The sequence below is a fragment of the Equus asinus genome, chromosome 3 (assembly GCF_041296235.1).
Source record: "Equus asinus isolate D_3611 breed Donkey chromosome 3, EquAss-T2T_v2, whole genome shotgun sequence".
NCBI classification, from domain to species: Eukaryota; Metazoa; Chordata; class Mammalia; order Perissodactyla; family Equidae; genus Equus; species Equus asinus.
In genome coordinates, this window is record NC_091792.1 from 19,612,359 (window position 1) to 19,628,444 (window position 16,086).

Genomic DNA, 16,086 nt, shown 5'->3' on the forward strand with positions numbered 1-16,086 from the left:
ATTTCATCTTGGTTATATTTGCTGACAAGAAAAAGAACTGAGTTGATTATACAGTGATAATTTAGGTTTGAATGACCTATATCCAATAACATGATACAAAAATATGTAATTTATGAATAAAAATACTTTTAAATTGTATGTTTGCACTTGAGTACACTAAGTTCTTGGAGTGGTTTTAAACTGTTTCATTTGGCATATTTAGCAGCAGTGGTGTTACACATAAATTTCCTTTCAAGGGTGCTTGTCATAAAATATCCTACCAATTTTGAGGGAAAAAATAAATCCACAAGTTATTCTGAATATATGTATTTTGTCTTGCTGATACATTTTAATCAAACATGTTGGATGTAATGCTTGAATTAGTAGCAACTTCATTAGTTAAACATGTTAGTCCAATGTGAGAATATATTATTAATGAAGCTTAAAAGTTATTAATAATTCTAAAAGCTGACAGTTTAGGAGATTAGATAAAGGAACTTTCATAGATACTTTAGAAACTTAAAAATATTTCTTACTTTAAATCTGAATCCCATTTGTTCATTGATTCAACAAGTAATTTTTTTGAGCATCTGCCACGTGCCAGGAATACAAAGATTAATGATCCAATTACTCCTCTTAAGGAGCTCATACTATAGTGGAAGAGGTGGGTCAGAAATAGGCAGACAGCTTCACACGGTGTGATAAGTGCCATGATAGGGGTTTGCAAGGAGGAATCAAGTAGGAAGAGCATCTGTGCAAAGTGTGTGTTCCAAATGGTTGCAACAAGATCTCCACATTCTCTTCTTACAATGTAATGTTGATACTCCCACCATGGAGAGTTGTGGTCTTTGTGTCCCGGCTCCCCCTTCTTTGAATCTGAGTGGGCTGTGACTACAGCTTAACTGGTACTGTGTGACTTAAGAGGTGGGATCGTAAAAGATGATGCAGCTTCTGCCTGGTACTCTTGGAACCCAGTGGCCGTTCTGTGAGGAAGGCCAGGCCACATGAAGAGGCCATGAGAAGTGGTCTGGCAGGTGGCCCCAGACACCCTCCAGCATCAGCCACCAGACGTGAGTGAAGAGGCCTTCCAGATAACTCCAGTCCCAGCCACCATCTGGCTGCAGCTACATGAGGAACCCCAAGTGACAACCTTGGCTGAGCCCAGTCAACCCCAGAGCTGGGAGAGATAATAAATGATTGTTGGTTTTTTAAGCTACTGAGTTGTTTGGGTGATTCGTTTATGTAGCTACAGATAGCTGGAGCAGAAGCTAATGCATATTTATAGTCTCTCAGGTCCTCAGCTTTCTTTTTTGTGAAATGACAGGAGTGGACTAAAATATCTCAAAGGTTTGTTCTTTTATTTCTGTCAAAGGAAGCCAGAATTCCTCCCTGATCATTGCCCACCACCATAACTTTAGGATCCCAGTGATGGGAAACTCCAGCTAATGCATCCTCTTTATAGTTACCTGGGGCCTCTGCTTAGAATGCGTTATAGACAAACCTCTAAAATCCTTTTTAGCTTTTTCTCTTGAAACCTAGTGAAAAGGTGGTAATGGCCAATGAGCCTCTTATTCCATGTTTCCTTTCCCGGTTCCTCACTCCAGTCTGCTGAACTTTCTAGGAATGCTGCTTACCTCTAGGCTTGATCTTTGTGCACGATGTGTATGGGAGGAAAGAGAATAAACAACAGAGAGGAAGAGACTACCATAGTGGTCCTACTGTTTATCTTTAAAATAATTTAAAGATATACCAGATGCTAGTAGTCTACTTTTTGACCCGAGTGTGGTAACATGGGTGTGTTCACTTTATGATAATTCATTGCATTGGAGCCCTACCATTTGTGCACTTTTATGCGTGTGTTAAATAGCAATAAAAAGTTAGAAAAATCAGGCTTATGATTTCGATTTTATAATGAAAAAGTTTATAATTTACTAATAAGTAAAAAAAAGGATTTGTCAGAATAAAATGATTGTTTCATCCTTGGTGCATAGCAAAATGCTTGTTTCATAATAAGCCCTCAAAAAACATTTATTGAATAAATGTATAAACCATGTAAAAAGATTATGTACAGGGAAAACAATTAGAGGTAAATTTTAAAAAGAGAAGTAAATATAAATACAGCAAAATGCTAATAGTGTTGGGTTAGTGTGGAGACATGAGTGATTGTTTTCTCTACTTTTTCTAATTTTGTATTTTATGATTATATTCTGTATTTTTTAAATTATGTACTTTGAGAGTAAAGAGTGGACTATTTTAATGTCATAGTGGGTTTGCTAAGCCCTCGGGGTGCTTCTGTGATGGAAGTTTATCACTTGTTTCTTTCATAGTTGGTTTCACACCGCAGTCTGTGGTTGAACTGTGAGGCAGCCCCGTAGGAAGGAGGATCGTGAAAACTTTGTCTTGGTGATGCATGCCGTTTGCTAGGGGTGACTTCTGCCATTGTTTAGCTGGAGAATGACCCTTCTTTGACTAACGTGCCTTGGCCAGCACAGTAAGCCTGGTGACACTTTTCCTTCTTTCTTTCCAAGACAGCAGAATTCTATTCTATTCTGATTCTTCTTTGCTGGAGTCGTGGGGGTTTTGCTGCCCTTTTTGCTGCCATTTTTGCTGTTCCTGCTGCTAAGGACTTGCATCTTTATTTTGTATATTTCTGTTTCTGAGTTTTTCCTAAAGCTTGACAGTCAGCTCATAGCTCCTTGACTACCTGCAGTCGGCCCCCATCCTCAGACCAGAGCAAATGAAAGTCCTCCTTTTATCTCCATCTTAAAAAACTGCATATCACCTGGGTGATTTTATTTCAAGATTACTTATTTTTGGTCATTTTAACTGTTTGTTTTTTTAAGTATTGGAAAGGACAGGGTTAGAGATATCACACATTAATGTTCTAGTCATGTATATCCCTGTGGACCGTTTCTGCTGAAGAATAAAACAGTTTTTATTTCGAGCTCTTTTTGTAGAACTTCTAATGTTTTCACCTGTGATCGCTAAATTGATTTGTTTTCTACACACTCGTGGTAAGTTTCTCTCTAAATTTTTTGAAGTTTTTCTTTTTTGTCTACCTTTAAAAGTCTTTTTAATTGAGTCTTTTTAATAACATGCACAAATCTTAAGTTTACATTCAAAGAATTTTGACATATGTATATACCTGTGTAACTACCACCCAAATAACAATATAGAACATTTCTGGTACCCAGAAGGCTCTTCCTCTCAGTCAATTTTCTCTCCCAAAGTTAATCTTCTAAAAGACACACACTTCCTACCAACAGAGTTGATTTTGCCTTTTCTTGAACTTCATATAAATGGAAGTATATGCTGTTTATTCTCCTGTGTCTATTTTCTTTAGCTTATAATCTTTGAGAAATATCCATGTTGTCACTATGTAGAATTCTAAAGTATGAATATATATTATTTATTTTTCCATTCTGCTGTTGATGGACATTTTGGTTGTTTCCAGTTAAAATATTTGCAGTACTTTCTTAAAAAGATAGATTGGTTTTTATGAACACCTAAGCTGTGATTTTGTTCTCTAATATTCTTCATGTTGTTATTTGGTATGCGTTTTTATTTTCACCTTCTGTAATACTTGTAGCATTTCAGTTTTCTTCATGAAAGTAACTCTGCTGTCTGTCTCTCTTCTCTCCCATCATTTCTTTCCCACGTTTTTAGCTGCAGTACTTGACCCAGTAGTAAAGCAAAGAAACTAAAGCGGGGAGTTCATTGGAAGGAGAATTTTAGGGTATTTTGGCCTTTCTGGAGAGATTCTGATGCAGTTACTTCCTTCTACAGATAACCACCAAGAGGATTACATGATTTACCCCACAGACAGCCAGTGAGTGATAAAACTGAGACCCATGCTTGTGATTTCCATTCAGAGAGCTTTCTCACTTGCTGGGTTGCTCATTTGAATGGGTTGGGGAAAGTGCCAAAGGATTTCTCTTTGAAGCAAAAACAAAAGAAATTATTTAATCCTTTCAAAATGTAATTTGGAAATAACTATTAAGCTACAACAGTGTACCGTTTAACCCAGTTAATCCATTTTGAGACGTTTATCCTAAAGAAAGAATCTAAAACAAATCTGCATACCACAGCCAGCAGCTCACATCAGGCCCACCACGTGTTTTTGTATAGTCTGCAAACAGAATGTCTTTTACCTTTTTCAGTGGTAAAAAAAAAAAATCAAAAGAATAATATTTTATGACATATGGGAATGATATGAAATTCAAGTATCGGTGTCCATAAATAAAATTTTATTGGAACACAGCCACATGGATTTGTTTATTGTCTATTGCTGCTTTCCAGCTACAGAGGCAGAGTTGAACAGTTGTGACAGAGACCATATGGCCCGCAGAGCCTAAAATATTTACTTATCTGACCCTTTACAGAAAAAGCTTGCTGACCCCAGATGTAAAAGGAGGAAAAACTGCATGAAATTGTTTAGTGAAACATTTTTTAGTAATAATAAAAAATAAAAAGCATGAAAGTGTCAAACAAGGGTATGGGTATTCGAATTATGATTTAACAAATTTATGTTACTCAACTATTAAAATTATAATTCTAAAAATTATGTAGCAGCATGAAAATTCTTATTATTTGAGAGGTTTAAAAGGATAAAATCCTTGATACCTCCTTTGTGTGAACATAGGTAAAGACGAGAAATTATTTGCAGAAATTTCATGGGTATAGTGTTGGGGTCATAGATAATTTTTCCAACATTCCATAGTAGTATTTTCTATTTTAATGAGAAATAAAAACCTCGCGCTAGTGTCTCATCCAGCATCATCAGGGAATGTGGTATTTTACTTCATCAAGTATTCTGAATGATAGTTATAATACATGAGCTACCATTATTCAGGGACTTCTAGAATGGCAGGTTGGGAGGGACCTGAATTTTCTCTAGTTCAGTGCCTGCGTATTATAGATGAGGGATTGATATTGAAGCTCAAAAAAAAAAAACCCAGTAAAATTCATTCTCTGAAAACTTAGGAATTTATCAGTAAATGCATTGAGAGTCATTGCATTAACTTGAATGTATAAAATGGGAGTATGGTGACTGTGTTTCTAAAACCAAATTCTCTCCTCCCAAAGTCAAATTGGGCTTAATTTAAATGATCAATTTAAGTTCAGTCTGATCCCACCTGGCTGTCCCATTCATATTCCCCAGTCCTTCTCTGTGTAAACAGCCCCTGCTAACAAGACTGATTAATTTTTTTCCCCAGTGACCTCCAAGTGTACCTCGTATATCCATCTCTGTTCTTTGGTTTTCACGGTCCCTGACTCTTTGTTTGGTGCTTAGCCAAGATTGCTTTGTATTGTTAGGTGAGCGTATTCATTTTCTCTTGCTGCTGTGACAAAATTACCTCAAACGTAAAGGTTTAAGACAATACAAATTTGTCATCTTGTAGTTCTGAAAGTCAGAAGTCTAACATGTTTCTTCCTGCCCTAAAATCACTGTCCACAGGGCTGCATTCCTTATGGAGGCTCCAGGGGAAAATCCCTTTCCTTGGCCAGCTTCTCCAGGCTGCCTGCTTTCCTTGCCTCACTTGTCCTTTCTTCCATCTTCAAAGCCAGCAGCGTAGCATCTTTAAGTCTCTCTCTGACTGACCCTCCTGCCTCCCTCCTATAAAGACCCTTGTGATTACTTTGGGCTCGTTTGGATAATCTCCCAACCTCAAAATCCTTAATTCTATCTGCAAAGTCCCTTTTGCCATGTAAGGTGACATGTACACAGATTTCAGAGATGAGGATGTGAACGTCTTTGGAGGACAGTTATTCTGCCAACCACTGTGGGGGGTTTTTTGGATGAAATAGGAGTTTCGATTTTTTTTCTCTTTCAATAGTAATAGTGTATGTTTATTATGGACAGTTTAGAAAATGTAGTTAAGCAGAAAAAAGAAAAAGCCCACATACCCAAAGGTGGCATTTTGATATGTATCCTTTCTTCTTGCATTTACGTGTAATAATTTTGTTTCAAAGTAATTTCTTAAACTGCATATTCATTTTGTATATGGTATAAGTACAGCAGTAAACAGCCTTTTGTGTATATATTTTCATAGCCCTTGGTGCCTTAGATAGTAGCCCTTTAGTTTACGTTTGTTGTTTGATATTAAGTAGATGCTGAGAAATTGATGTTTTATCAAGTAACTAACTTTTTTACATTGAGGAATTGATTTAAGCACTGATAAACTGATCTCACCTCTCTATGTTTTGATTCTTGAAGGTATCTCTTGATAGAATTTTCCACTTATTTCTGCCCATCAGTAATCCCCAGACCATTTCTTATTTAGCGATTCAAACCACTTCATGCAGTTCCTTGCCTTTCAGCCTTTGAAATGGGACAGTGCATACTAATGACTCCCATTGAGAAAGCTGAGAAAGATCATTCCTGGAGTGCAGGCTGCCCACTGCGCTGATGTGATGTCCAGGAAGCCGACCATCTCTGAGTCACTTCACAGAGGTGTTCAGAAAAACGTGAGGAAAAGAAATATCTGGGAGAATGAGAAATGGATGTAACACTTCTTTGATAGAAAGAGAAAATTTTCTACTAAACATTTAAAAATATTATGACTACTACTGCACTTGCTCTAAAATTTATTTTCGTATCTTGTATGATGATACATGTCTCCTACTTTTAGAGGTTTGTTGCACATGGTGCTCTCAGGTGGTACTCCGTGAGACACTCGGCCGCAGAACTGTAGTCATGTGTTGCTTAACAATGGGGATGTGTTCTGAGAAACATGTCATTAGGCAATTTCATCCTTGTGCTAACATCATAGAGTGTACTTGCACAAACCTAGATGGTACAGCCTACTATACAACTAGGCAGTACGGGAATAATCTTATGGGACCACTGTAATATATCTAGGTCCATCCTTGACCGAAATGTCGTTATTTGGCACATGACTGTTTAGGTGTCCTGAGGTTAGCATAATCTATTGACTACACAAACAATGGATAGAATGGTCCAGAAGTGGTTTTGTTTTACATTAATACTCAGATATTGTGTTCATTCTTCCTTTACTTTTCCTTTTTAAATCCCTACAGCTATAAATAATTTGGTACAGTACACTTGCTTAATCTCTTATTTAAAAAGAATTAACAGGATATGGTGTTTTTTTTTTCCAAATTGAACTAAAGTTGGACGTTTACTTCAGCTTGCAAGTTCTTCCTTTTAGGAAAAGTTACCTGGGGCTGGCCCAATGGCACAGCAGTTAAGTGCACACATTCTGCTTCAGCAGCCCGGGGTTCACCAGTTTGGATCCTGGGTGCGGACATGGCACCACTTGGCACACCATGCTGTGGTAGGTGTCCCACATGTAAAGTAGAGGAAGATGGGCAAGGATGTTAGCTCAGGGCTAGTCTTCCTTAGCAAAAAGAGGAGGATTGGCAGCAGATGTTAGCTCAGGGCTAATCTTCTTCAAAAAAAATTTAATGAATGAATGAATGAATGAATTTTTTTAAAAAGCATTAAAAAAAAGAAAAGAAAAGTTACCAGGTTGCTCAAAGTGCTGCAGTCGTTGACCATCATAATGACTCGGTGGCGACATGGCCACACCTGCAGAACTCTCAACTAAATAGCATCTCTTGAGCATCTGAACCTAGTACAGGCCATTGTAAGCCTTCATGGGGATGGCCTAAGAAACTCTTCCTGTTCACTCTGCGCTTAACCCATTCTCCATCTGAAAGAATATCAAGGAGGACAAGGGAGGAAGGGAGAGAGGGAGGAGAGGAATAGCGCTAACTAAGGTAACAGCATTTTGACCTGTTCCCCAACCCTCATTCCCACAGGGCAACATGAGGAGGGCCAGGTGACACCTAAACACATAGTAGGTTACATTAAAGGAGAGGAACTTTGAGTTTAGGGAACATGAATCTTTTATAAATAACAATTATTAATAAGATATAGAGGGAGACACTATGTTCGTTATACTGTACATTAAACAAACTTGACCTTTGCTCTGGAGGAAGACACTATCTCTATTGTCCTAGGCTGTTTACTATACAAACATCCTTTGTATAATCCAGAATAAGACTTTCTGGATTATACAGATAATCGAGAATAAAGACTTTCAGTGCTTTGGTTTGCAAGATATACAAAAACATGAGAGACTGATGGAGAATTGTCTACCAACATCATTTTATCTATGTACATGTGTATTATTCAACTTCTCCAAAGATGATTAAGCTCCATGTGAGTAGAGATTTTTATTTTGTTCAAGTCTCGATCTGCAGTGCCTAGAACAGTGCCTGGCACACAGTAGGTGCTCAATAAATATTTGTTGGGTGAATTAATGAATAGATGAATATGAATTATTTGATCAATTTCCTAGTGATATATTTAGGAATGATGAGAAAAAAATAACCTTGGTAGGGGGCTGGCCCCGTGGCCGAGTGGTTAAGTTCGTGCGCTCTGCTGCAGGCGGACCAGTGTTTCGTCGGTTCGAATCCTGGGCGCGGACATGGCACTGCTCGTCAGACCACGCTGAGGCAGCGTCCCACATGACACAACTAGAGGAACCCACAACGAAGAATACACAACTATGTACCGGGGGGCTTTGGGGAGAAAAAGGAAAAAATAAAATCTTAAAAAAAAAAAAAAAATAACCTTGGTAGGTATATAGTTCTATTAATATAGCTCACTGGTATTTTGATATTATCTTTATGTTGTAAAAGTAAATTTCCATTTTAACACTGATCTTTATTTTATTAAAGCCACCAAATTTGATAAGTGTACATATTTTTAAAAAAACCGTGGAGGGAATTTTTATCAAAATATACTATGTATTTTGATATGGTGGGGCCTGTGAAACAAAGAGCTGTGTGTAGACACAGATCAATAGTAACAGTGAAGACCAAAGCATATTGAGATATGATGCATCACATGGATTTAGTGAAAATTGCAGCTAAATCTTTTTTGCTGTGGATCCAAGTAGTTAGTCACTTTTGTTAAGCACAGTAGTTGGTTTATGCTACAAATTTTCCATTTGTTCTTTGGGTTTATATAATTCTCCAGTTGTATCAAAAATGAGAATATCCACTCTTTAAACATTCATAGGTTGCATTTAGTTGTGGTGCAATGTTGGGCTATATTATAGTTTAAGAAAGAGTGGAGTGGGAGATTAGCTCTGCCACTCATGAGCTTTATGACCTTGGACAAGTCCCTGATTGTCTGTACCACCTTTTCCATTGTACTTTGAAGAGGTCCAAATAGATGCTTTTTAATGTTTCAATTCTAGATCTTTTTGGTTTTGGGATATTCACGCAAATATCTTTTATTGTTATTCTGTTTTCAGGTGATGTCCTTGTTGCTGTGAACGATGTTGACGTGACCTCTGAGAACATAGAGAGAGTTCTGTCTTGCATCCCTGGACCTATGCAGGTATGAACGTTCTTTTTCTGGGTTTTATGACGAATTGTATTATTTTTTTAAGATTCTGAGTGAGTCATACTTAACGCACTTGGGTATTTAAAAAATTTTAGATCTTGTTAACATTTTTAACTTTTGGAGATTGTTCTAAAAAGAGAGAGAAGTATCTACAAGTAAAACTCATCCTAAGTAAAGCAGGAACATGAACAATAATGAAAACATATAATGACCAACTTGCCCTTATAACTACTGTATGTGCTGATGAAAATCCAGTTCCTGGAAAAGTCATTTTAAACAGTCATGGAAGTTTCTGTTCTCTGACTTATTAAAATCATTACTGCCATAAAGTTTTTTTTAAAGTAGTTTTGTTGATTTTAAAAATAATTATACTGTTTTCTTGATTTTTCTGTTAGCTGGTCTAGCCTTATTCCTGAGCTTTTGGTTAGCTACTTAATGAATTATTTTTCATTCTTTGCGGGTAAAAATAAATCTCTTTCATAAAAAGTTACTTTGAAACTTTTGACGTTTTATTGACATTGACATTTTATATCAGAGATGACATTTTTAGGTCATTAGATGTATTTTAGAAGTGCTATACCTCCTATTTATGAACGTTCCACTCTTGTTAGCATTTGAATTTGGCTTTGTCTGTTTTGAGGCAGAGGGAGGATGATACGCTTTAGAGAGATTAGAGATTCCATCAGGCAGTGAGAGGATGAAGCAGTTTTTGGATTGATCAGGAGAAGAACAGAATCCCTGACAAATCAGAATCTTACCTGCATCTGATGGGAGATTCTGAAGTAATAGGACCCATGATGAAATTCCTTGTTTTCTAAGAAATAGGATTTCCGTTATGCTCACTGCCTTCCCTTAAAACACACACACACACACGCGCACACACACACACACACACACGCACACGCTCTGTAAATTTAGCTATCTTTGGAAATGTCAAGTGAAAGTGCTGAAATAACTATGGTAGCCAGTGACCAGCAATTCCTGGGAATGGATGGAGATAGAGATGGAGATGGAGTGGTGTTCAAAATATTAACAATGAGGCAGACCCCAGGCATAGTGCTGGAATAGAGTGGGTGTTATCCGCTTTAGTTGCTAGATGTAGGGAGGTCCTGGGTTGGTCCAAGGTACTGGGGCACCTCAGGGGGCTCAGATAGCAGCTACTTACCAATCAGTAACATAGAATTACAGTATTTTAACAAGTGAAAAAGGTTCACCCAAGTAAACTGGTTGCTTGTCAGCCCTGATCGAGGGCTCATCCTTCCTTGCCTATGTCGGTTGCAGGTGTTCTGCCAGTATTGCCAGAGTTCAACCACATCTCCTCTGCCTTCAAAAAAAGAAAAATTTTATTTACAGTGGAGTCACATTATACTTATGTTTAATTAACATTTGCAAATTCAGCTGTGCACACTCCGCAGGCAAAAAAGGAAGAGAAATAGTGATTTAAATATTTTGAACCAATTTGCTCACTATTTGCATGTCCTTTTTAAGCATGAAATGAGTTGTGTATCTGCTGTTTCCACAATTTGCCTTTATAGCATGAGCATCTTGCTGCATTAATGAGGTTCTGTGTTTAAACATATACGTTTTATATAACGTGGCTTTTAAGTGCCAATACATACGTCTTATGCCAAAATGAGGAAACAGCAGTTTGTTTTAAAGATGGAAGAAAAACTGACTGTTATTAGTCAGATTTATCATATTGAGAGAACATGTTGTACTCCAGCATGGCCTTCCATTCCTGATGTAATTTCAAGGAGATTTTGACTGTATACAATTTGAGAATATAATCCCTTCATAAAACATACATTATTAAAATCTTTTTATTATTTAAGAAAATTAACTTTTTTCCCTTATTGTGAAAGTGATACATGTTCATTATAGAAATTTTGAAAAATACAAAAAAGGGGACAGAATCTCTTAAGACTCCACCACCTGAAGATATTTATTGTTAGCATTTGGAATATTTCCTTGTGGTTTTCCCCCGTGTGTAAACATGTATGCATTTGTTTGTTTTACTAGCAGAATTGGTATCATAGCTGTGTCTTATTCAAAAGCAAGCCCCGGCATTTATGCTAACATATCTTAATAATGATTTAGAAAATAGCTACAATTCCTTTAACTGGAAATCATGTTTGATTAGTAAACCACAATTTTCTTACATCATTAGTGTGGAAAGGTGGGATAAACTGTAAACTTTTCACTACCAGTAGAACTGGGAAGAGAACTAGTGTTCGTGCGTACCAGGTAGTATGTTGATGCTTTGCTAATCCCATTTCCTTTAATAATTTCATTTGTTCTTCGTAACAGTCCATTAGACTCCAAGAATTTGCATTCCTATTTTATACATGAAGGAAAAAAATCTAAGAGATTTAATGATTTGTCCAAGGATGCAGAATTAATAACTCAGAGAACTGGAACTGATCATTCCTGGGCATGATGCTTCCTCTTCTCACACAATCTTGGTGGATCTTTGTTTTTTCTGGGCCAGAGCTAACTGAGGCGGATTTGTCCCAGAAAAAGTCTTTTTACCTGGTCTGTGTCTGTGGCATTTGAAACAGTCATTCAAACAATAAGAGAAGAGGACTGCTGATTTATAAAGAATACTGTAGGAGACTTTTTAATGTTTAAATCTGGAAATATCTAGCAGTAACATTTTAAACTTATACTCAGAGTATTAAAATGGTCTGAAAGTTTCATGTCATCCAGCAGAAGATGGCCTCGGAGAGAGTATAATGAGGTAGAAAGGTCTCTGAGGAGAAAGAGGTCTCATCTCCATTTAAAGCTCACCCTGAGCAAGTTTCTAAATTCTTCTGGGTTTCAGTTTCCTCATCTATAATCTGAGGGAATTTGAAGGAATAAATCTCTAAGCCCAATTCCAACTCTACAGTTCTCTGTTTGATTTTTAGATAAGTTCCATTATAGATAAATTTAGAATACCAGAATGCAATCCAGAGGTGAAGCCTGTATGCTAGATGAGGTACAAAAAGCCCAAATCATTTCTTTTAAAGCCAGGTTTTAGCATTCTGCAAAACAGTTGACTTAGATTCTTTGAAAGTGTTGCTATCATGAAAGAAAAAAGACTAGAGAGCTGTGCTAGACCCGGGCCGGCTAAGGTAACCTACTGCTGAACACAGTAGCTAATCTTTTTTTTTTTTTAAAAGATTTTATTTTTTTCCTTTTATCCCCAAAGCCCCCCGGTACATTGTTGTGTATTCTTCATTGTGGGTCCTTCTAGTTGTGGCATGTGGGACGCTGCCTCAGCGTGGTCTGATGAGCAGTGCCATGTCCGCGCCCAGGATTCGAACCAACGAAACACTGGGCCGCCTGCAGCGGAGCACGCGAACTTAACCACTCGGCCACGGGGCCAGCCCCAGTAGCTAATCTTTAATTGATCCTAGATTGCAGTGGGGAACAGCTATATCAGGACAATAGCGAAATTTGGATCTGGGCTTTATTAGATGATAGTATTATATTTAATATTAAAATGCCTAAGTATGATAATTATATTGTGATTGTGTAGGAGGACGCCCTTACCCTTAGGAGATATATGCTGAAGTACTTAGCGATGAAGCGTTAAAATGTCTGCAAATAATTCCCAAGTAGTTCAGCCAAAAATATTTTTAAGTCCATAGACAGAGAAGGTGAGAATGGAAGGAGAGGGGCATAAGACAGGGGAGGAGGGAGGGAGGAAGCATATGTGGCAAAATGTTAACAATTGGTGAAACTGGGTGAGGAAAATACAAGTAATTATTGTACCATTCTTGCAACTTTTCTGTAGGTTTGAAATTTTTAAAATAAGAAGTTGCGAGTTTACAAAAAAGAGGTTTTAGAAATTTAAAATGACAGGAGCAAGGGTGCAAGTACTCTTCTAACGACTGACTTCTGTGACCTTGATCTGTTGCCACAGCTCTATGCATTCATTTATCAGCAAGCACATAATTGTGTGCGTAGTTCACCATCCCTTCTCCTGGCTTGATCAGGGAGCTTGGGTCTACTTTGCAGTTGACTAGGATTGATTGCATTAAGCACTGGGTGGTAACTGGTTTCCTGAAGCTTCGGAGGAAGCCGTCTCTTTTTCTAGTTCAACCTGCAGAACATTTGTCTTGAACTCTTACCTGTCAAGTACTCCTTAGGCTTAAGAAAGGGGGAAAGGCTTCTCAGAGGAGGTGATACTTGAGTGAAATGTTTTAACTTTTGTTTCCTTGTTACTCAAAAGTGATACTCATATATATTGGGGGAAAATTAGGAATTAGACTGGCAAAATTTTAAAAAAGTATTTGTGAGTCTTCTATTCTCAGAACCCAGAAGTAACCATCTATGTCAATATTTAAAAGTGGAGGACAGATGTGATCAGATTTGCATTTTAGAAATATATCACTCTAGATGGGATTGGAGCTTGGGGAACCAAGTGGGCAGCTTTACGGTAACCTAGAAGAGGGGTGATAAAGGCCTGAACAATGGCATTGGCTGTGGATGTGGAGGAGAAGGAGCAGGTTAGAATTAAGGTGTGCAGGAAGCGAAGAGGACAGTACTTACTGCAGGAGAGAGAGGAGTCCAAGATGGCATCTTGAAGAATTATTATTCATCTTGAACAATTCAGTGAGATTGCCCAAAAGAGAAGAGGACCAAGGAGAGAGAATTTGCTGAGCCAAGCAGACTCAGTTCCTTCAGAATTTCGACTAAGGAATATTCAAAGCATCTGCCAGCCGAAGGAGAAAGGATCAGACATGCAGAGTAGAAAAGATGCAAGAGAGACAGAGCAGACCGTGAGGCAGAGGTGAGAGACTGGTCAGCCTCTGGAGCTGCTTCAGATTCTGACAGCCTCCCGGCGTCCCACTGTGTGAAGAGGATGGCGTGGTAATAATGGGGGAGGGAGAGAATTTGTTTGGGTGGCAGAGGCTGAAGATACATTGTTTGTTAAATGGGATGAAGTGAAAATAGAAGTAGAGAGAGGGAATAATTAAAGCAACAAGAGGGGACGGCTGGGTGGCACAGTGGTTAAGTGCACACGTTCCACTTCAGCAGCCTAGAGTTCGCCAGTTTGGATCCCTGGTGCGGACATGGCACCGCTTGGCACGCCATGCTGTGGTAGGCATCCCACATATAAAGTAGAGGAAGATGGGCATGGATGTTAGCTCAGGGCCAGTCTTCCTCAGCAAAAAAGAGGAGAATTGGCAGCAGATGTTAGCTCAGGGCTAATCTTTCTCAAAAAAAAGAAAAGCAACAAGATTTTGGAAGTGACTAGTTAATAGCATGCGTGTCCTCGGACCTGAGGAAAAGCATATTATCTTCTGAACTGGGAGGAAGGAGGAAAAGATGAGCAAATTGCACAAATAAGAAAATGTTTCCAGGAAGACAGGAGGTGAGAGATGATGAACGTGTCACAGGTTAATATCCATGGAGGAAAAATAAAAACCCCTTTTTATAAAAAGCTGTATGTAACCTATCTTATATTAGATGTTTCTTGATAAAATTTTTTTCCTATAAAACATGTAATATCCTTAATATTTGCTTATGTCAACCCCTATTTTAAAAATAGCACTCAATTCTTAATTTGGTTATCTGTCTCACCCTTTATCATTTTATCAAGATAACCATATCTTCTGATATTTGTAGCTACTTAACATGTAAGCTTTTCAAAGTGTCCTGTTAAAATGTAATTATCTTTGCATTATGGAGCCAACTTTACTTAATTTAGAAGAATGGCGGCTAAAATAGTTCTCTAAAGAATTTTAATGGATGGTTCTGTGGTGTGTGTATTGGTTTGAGTTTTTGTCATGGTGACGGGAGAAGGTCCTTGCACCACAGAAAGAAGTGCTGTTGCTTGCCAAGTATAACGTTAAAGTTCGTATGCCGTTTTTCACTAAGCATAGCAAACCAGTCTTAAATTTTAGGTTGTTGTTGCCTAAAGTAAAATTAGTGAATTTTTATTTTAAGTCTACCCACTCATTTCCTTTTGTCATTTTTGGTGGGTCACACCCTATCTTTTGACTTCTCCACCCCCAAGAATCTCAGCTGGAGAAGACGCCCTCCCTGTTCTGGGGCACGTTTCTTCCTCTGAGGACCCATCTTTCTCCTTGTTCACCGCTGGTGTGCACAGCTCCCACAGACACTCCAGCAGACCCAGCCTGTCTCTGTGACATCTGCTCCCTCTGATGTCACTCATCTTGTGCTCCCCACAATCAGATTTATCCCCCTCCACTCCCTTATATACCTAGCTCCTCCCCAAAGCGAGGTGCTGGGGACAGTCTTCAAAGCTCCCATCTGTCCTGTCACAAAGTCTGCGCTCCAGATTTCCCCAAACTCTGAGGATTTCTCACATTTCTGAGGAACACCACCAAAGGCTCCCATATATTTTCTTTTAGACACTCCTAAATCCTCGTTCCCAGATAAAAGAACCCCCTGACCACCAAGCCACTCACTTCATCAAATCCTTGTTCAAGGATCTATGTATTTATGCTCATGTTTATGTTTATGTGTACATATGTTGAGCATTACCCATTAGAATAGATGCCACCCTCAGAACGTAGTCTTTCAAGCCATATAATGCTTACATGTTGCTTGTTTGGGTCAAAACCTCACACCAAATACTCTTTTTCACATCCTTCTAAGATCATTTCTAAAACAGTGTCTCTTCAGCTCTTCTTCACTTTAATCTTACATTAATTTCGTTGGATAACTCTTGATTGTTCCCATATAGGAGCTCTAATTTTTTATATTTTTAT

The 16,086-nt window shown here is 38.1% G+C and overlaps 1 protein-coding gene across 6 annotated transcripts in view; it reads left to right on the plus strand.

The window, feature by feature from the left end:
- The window catches only part of INTU (inturned planar cell polarity protein), an 81,817-nt gene that overhangs the window by 21,989 nt on the left and 43,742 nt on the right, over positions 1-16,086 (plus strand). For all 6 annotated transcript variants that reach the window (XM_070504725.1, XM_070504727.1, XM_014839203.3 and 3 more), the window contains exon 3: positions 9,270-9,355. In XM_070504725.1, the coding sequence (XP_070360826.1) occupies positions 9,270-9,355 (86 nt within the window). The remainder of the gene's footprint in view (positions 1-9,269; positions 9,356-16,086) is intronic.